The 5,194-nt window shown below is 33.5% G+C and overlaps 1 protein-coding gene across 1 annotated transcript; it reads left to right on the forward strand.

Annotated features, from left to right (window-relative positions):
* The first annotated feature begins 1,162 nt into the window (after positions 1–1,162).
* LOC125869952 (S-adenosylmethionine decarboxylase proenzyme 4) lies at positions 1,163–2,544 on the forward strand. Its single transcript, XM_049550342.1, has one exon. The coding sequence runs from the start codon at positions 1,198–1,200 to the stop codon at positions 2,188–2,190; it is 993 nt and encodes a 330-aa protein (XP_049406299.1). The 5' UTR covers positions 1,163–1,197; the 3' UTR covers positions 2,191–2,544.
* The last annotated feature ends 2,650 nt before the right edge of the window (positions 2,545–5,194 follow it).

The raw sequence follows: 5,194 nt of genomic DNA on the forward strand, positions 1-5,194 counted from the left end.
TGGTTAATAAGAAAGAATGACATTCTTAACTAATTAGCAGTGGTTAAAAGATTGAATTAGAATCTGTAATATAACATTTCTGATTGTGATCTCTTGACTCTTGACCATTTAGCTAATTAATCATCACATCAACAAATGCAAGATTATGTTTAATTACCATTTATTTTAAATTTATTTTTACTTTAATATCAAGTGCCGATAAGCGTATACCGCTAGTGTAAAGCTTGCAAATCCGTCGAATTGTCCAAATTCTAAACCTTATACTTATCTATAAAAAAAAATATTAGACAAATTTGATGTATTCCTGCGTTAATATCAAGTGTCAGCATTTACCCCGGACTAAGCTAATGTAGAGCTTGTAGATTCATCGAATCCAATATAACTTCAGTCCAAACTCTAAACCTTATATTTCTTCTTTTTTTTAAAAAAAAAACAACTATTAAACATGTATAAATTATTTAGTTTAAAACCCAATAATTAAAAGAACAAGAATCATGAACCCCAATGTAGCTACATTGACCTGAGTGTTAATGGGTGGTCAATAGAGCACCCTTAGTCGAAAAAATATATTGTGTGTAAGTTAAAAGCAACTTTCTTATAGATATATACGAAAGTTTTGAACACCTTGAGCAAAACTCTCAACTTCGCCACTGCTAAACTCAAAAATTCCTTCTTTTTTTGGCTACTCTATGATTCTAATTTTCCTTATTGCAAACTTAAGACGATTGAAAGATACTTTATGTATCTTTAAGTTAAGACGACAAGATTCAAAAATCTTATTTACTTTCTTAAACTAGGTGTAAAGTCAAAATCAAATAAACGAATTGAAACGGAGGGGGAGTAGGTTGTTTTGAAGGTATGAGTGTAGGAAATAGAGTGAATGTAAGTACTCAAATAATATAGACAAGTAAACAAAAAAACAAGAATTGCGCGTGGAAATGAATTTGGATTCATGTTGTTTGTCTCTCACACAAACAAAAAAACTTGATACATCATCTTGTATTCATTATGCTTACAATTATTACTATTATTCTTTCTTCCCTCACTCACCTCGCATGCCCCCCTCCCCCCTTCCCTTTTTCTCACTTGTTATATATTATTTTCCCCTATATATACTCACTTCCCTGTTCCTAACTCTCCCCACCTCCTCCTATCTCTCTTTCTCATTTCTTCATACAAACTGTTTTTTCTTCATCCATGGCTGTTTCTGGTTTCGAAGGATTCGAAAAGAGACTTGAACTACACTTCTCTGGCGATGATCCAATCATCCGAATGGGTGGTCTCCGTCAACTGGACTTCGAATCAATTGAAGAAATACTAAATGCAGTGCAATGTACTGTAGTATCAGCTGTTGGGAATCAATACTTTGATTCTTACGTATTATCGGAATCAAGCCTCTTTGTTTACTCAACTAAAATTATCATTAAAACATGTGGAACTACTCAGCTATTGAAATCAATTCTTCCATTGATTCAATATACATCCGAATTGGGATTCATTATGAGTGAATGTAGGTATACTCGAGGGAATTTCATTTTCCCCAAAGCTCAACCTTACCCACACACAAATTTCAACGATGAGATATTTTATTTACAAGAACAATTACCGATTCATCTTTGTTATAGAAAAGCCTCTGTTATGCCATCAAAATTCATTTCTCATTCGTGGCATGTATTCACTGCTTGTAACGAAGAACCTAACAACGATCTCTTCACTATTGAAGTTTGTATGACAGAGCTTGATCGGGTACTTGCTAGGAAGTTTATTAAGCATCCAAATATGGCTTCAAATGAAATGACGGAAGTTACTGGAATTTCGGAAATTAACCCAAATGCTTTGATTTGTGATTTTGTTTTTGATCCTTGTGGATATTCCATGAATGGCATTGATGGAGATCGTTATTCTACGATTCATGTTACCCCTGAAGATGGATTTAGTTATGCAAGTTATGAATGTGTTGGATCAATTTACGATGATCCCAATGATATTATTAACATATTGAAGAAAGTGGTGCAAGTTTTCCGGCCGGGAACTATGTCGATTTCGACTACGTCCACCAGCAATGAGGTTTGGACGAGAATTGCTAAAGCTGTTGAACCACTAGGGATGAAATGCCGGAGCTGCACAATGGATGATTTTCCGTCAACCGGAAGTGTGGTGTTTCAGACTTTTACATCTTACCGGAAGTAGGTGGCGGAGCTGCGGTGGTGGTAGGAAGGTGGCAATATGGTGGTACTAGCAACTTCTGTGATGGTAGATAAGTGGTTTTGAGAAGTAAAGGGAGGAAGTAGGGGACCTTTTTTTTTTTTTTCTTCTTCTTGTTTTTTTGTATTTTTCTTTTTTATCTTATTTTAATTTTGTTAGTTTTTTTAGTTGAAATTTTTTTAATTAAAAAGAAGTAGAAAAATATTGATGCATGAGTTGGATTGGATGGTAGATGATCTTGATGATCATCAATGTAAGCTTTGACTTGTGTAGAGTGATGCAAGTAAATTTTCACCATAAGGTTATCCTAAGAGTTTCTATTAAGAAAATATTCATTAATGGTATATGTTCGATCTGAAATCTACTTTCATTCGAAAAAATGTGGTGTGGGTTCATCTCTCTCGACCAATTCAGGTGAGAGGGAGGTGAATCTCGATATCTATGTAGTGAAAATTGTTTATCTTGACTTTCAATTCATAAGATTAATAATCGATTGTATAAAGATTTGGAAGGAGAAGAGAAGGGAAGATAGTGGGCTTAGGTTAATATATCATGATAATGCACCCCACTTTATGTTTGTCACGCCTAGAGAAATTTGTTTGAGGTTGCATGTTTATGTGTTGTTAGTAGTGGGGGATGTTAAAAAGTGGATGAATCTTTTTGTTGCTAATGTTCATTTTGTCTTCCTTCTCATCTATTTGCCTCCAATGAGAACCTGCATGGGCTTGTCATGGTTTTTTTCTCCATGATTAAGCATGCATATTAATTAGTTATATATCTACTTTTATGGTTATTATGAGTGGCTTAAAATTATATGGTTATGTAAGGTATCAACACAACAAGGTGCAAAAAAAATAAATGAAAACATAATTATAAGTAAATAGGACAATCTCTCTCTCTAGTTTTCTTCCTTTTATGAGTTTTTTTATGTCGTTTTGCTAAATAACAATAATATATCATGATGTTAGATGTTTTTTGTTGTTTACAATTTCTCTCATATATACGTTCTTGATATATAAATATATAGGTTTTTTTCTTACATTAATAATAACAAACTCAATGTAATCCACATGTGAGGTTTGGGGGTATAGAGTCGGCAGACCTTACTTCCACTTAAAAAGAAAGAGAAATTGTTTCTAATAGGCCATCGATAGTTGGCTCATGAATATGTTCTCTTTACATTGCTAACATGAAAAGTGCTACCTAATTAGACAACAATAACTAAGAGATGATTAAATCAAAACTCGTGAAATTGTGAACTAAATTATGTTAGTTTGGTCATTAAACTGTTCAGAACAAACTTTAGCACTTTCCACAAAGTGTGTATTCACCCATAATGAGGGATTATATGCACCGTTATGATCTTCTTTGAGGCCACTCTTTAAATTATGTTTCCTTTAGTTAATTGGATTAAATTTCACCTTTAAAGTAGTAGGACAATTATTTATTTTGGAAACAAAGTCCACCCCACCCCCAGATCATGAGGATAAAATTTAAATAATGTCCTCAAGAAAGAAAATTTGTGCAAATTCCCAATAATAAAGGGCTAAAATGTATAGGCTACTATTTTCAATGCCCCTAATAGATCAAAGCTTGAGTGGGCTCTAAATCTGCAAAAGAAATAGAAAAAACCCAATATGCATTATGGGCCTTACACATAGGAGCCAATTCATGTGTTTGGATACTATGATAATACAGAGAAACTTACATATATCTTTAGAAGTTAATTACTTAGATATACTAGTTTATAATATTATGAATCTTACCTGATTTTGGTACGTTCAGATACATATATGTTGGAATACATGAGGTTAAAATTAGGTGTAGTTTGTTCTAGATAACAAATCTCGCTCACCTTTCTCCCTATTTTAGTGTATCTAGTAGCAAAAATACATATATTTAAGTGTATCTTCCTCAATATATCATAGAAAACTCTTAATTAGTAACAAGATACATAATTATTTAAAAATATTGATAGAATTAGTATATATGATATGGATGTATGTCTGATAAGGTAATTTAAGGATACAAGTTTCTCCTAATAAAATTTTTTAAAGTTGCTATTCAACATAAATTTGTATCTTTCATCATTCTATTGTTAACTTTGAAATGACATTATTTTTCTTTTTCTCAATTTTAGAATCACCATTAACACTTTTCGCAGCAACATTTTTGTTCGTCTGTCATAATGAATCATATATTTTTTAAATTTCCATAGAGCCCATATTGTAGGAAAATAGAGTATTCTGGGGAATTTCTCTCTTTTATTCATCACTCTATCAAACCATCTATATACAAGCTAAAAGAAGCAAAAAGAAAGTTCTACCCTAACTAATTCACAGCTGTCCCTTTTCCTATTGGTTGTGACCATAACATACTTTTATTCTCTAAAGATATTTACAAGATCTGGATAAGAGAAAATATAAGATGGGCTAAGGAGGAAAATTCTGAATGTGGCCCATAACATTAATTCCAAAACAAAACAAATGTCCATGAACTTGGGCCCAAACATTATGAATTAGATGATGCATCTTTGCATTTCTTCTTTGCAGATGAGGATGCAGAATCATGTTCAACACCCCCCCTCAAGTTGGAAGGGTGTGGAAAAACCCCCAACTTGCCAAGTAAGTGATGATGGGGAAAGCCGTGAAGCGGTTTAGTAAAGATGTCAGCCAGTTGAGACGTGGAAGGAAGGTAATGCAAAGAGATGAGACCAGCAAGAAATTGTTACCTGACGAAATGACAATCAAGTTCCACGTGTTTGGTTCGCTTATGGAAAACCGGATTTTTAGCGATATGAATAGCAGCTTGACTATCTGAATGGAGAGGGATTGGAAGTGATGGAGAAATAGTGAGGTCTGATAACAAACGGACAAGCCAGGTGATTTCGGCAACAACCCGGCGCATTGATCGATATTCAGCTTCAGCAGATGAAAGGGAAATCAAAGGTTGTTTCTTTGATTTCCAGGAAATTGGAGTACCTCCAAAA

This window comes from Solanum stenotomum, chromosome 1, assembly GCF_019186545.1.
Source record: "Solanum stenotomum isolate F172 chromosome 1, ASM1918654v1, whole genome shotgun sequence".
NCBI lineage: Eukaryota > Viridiplantae > Streptophyta > Magnoliopsida > Solanales > Solanaceae > Solanum > Solanum stenotomum.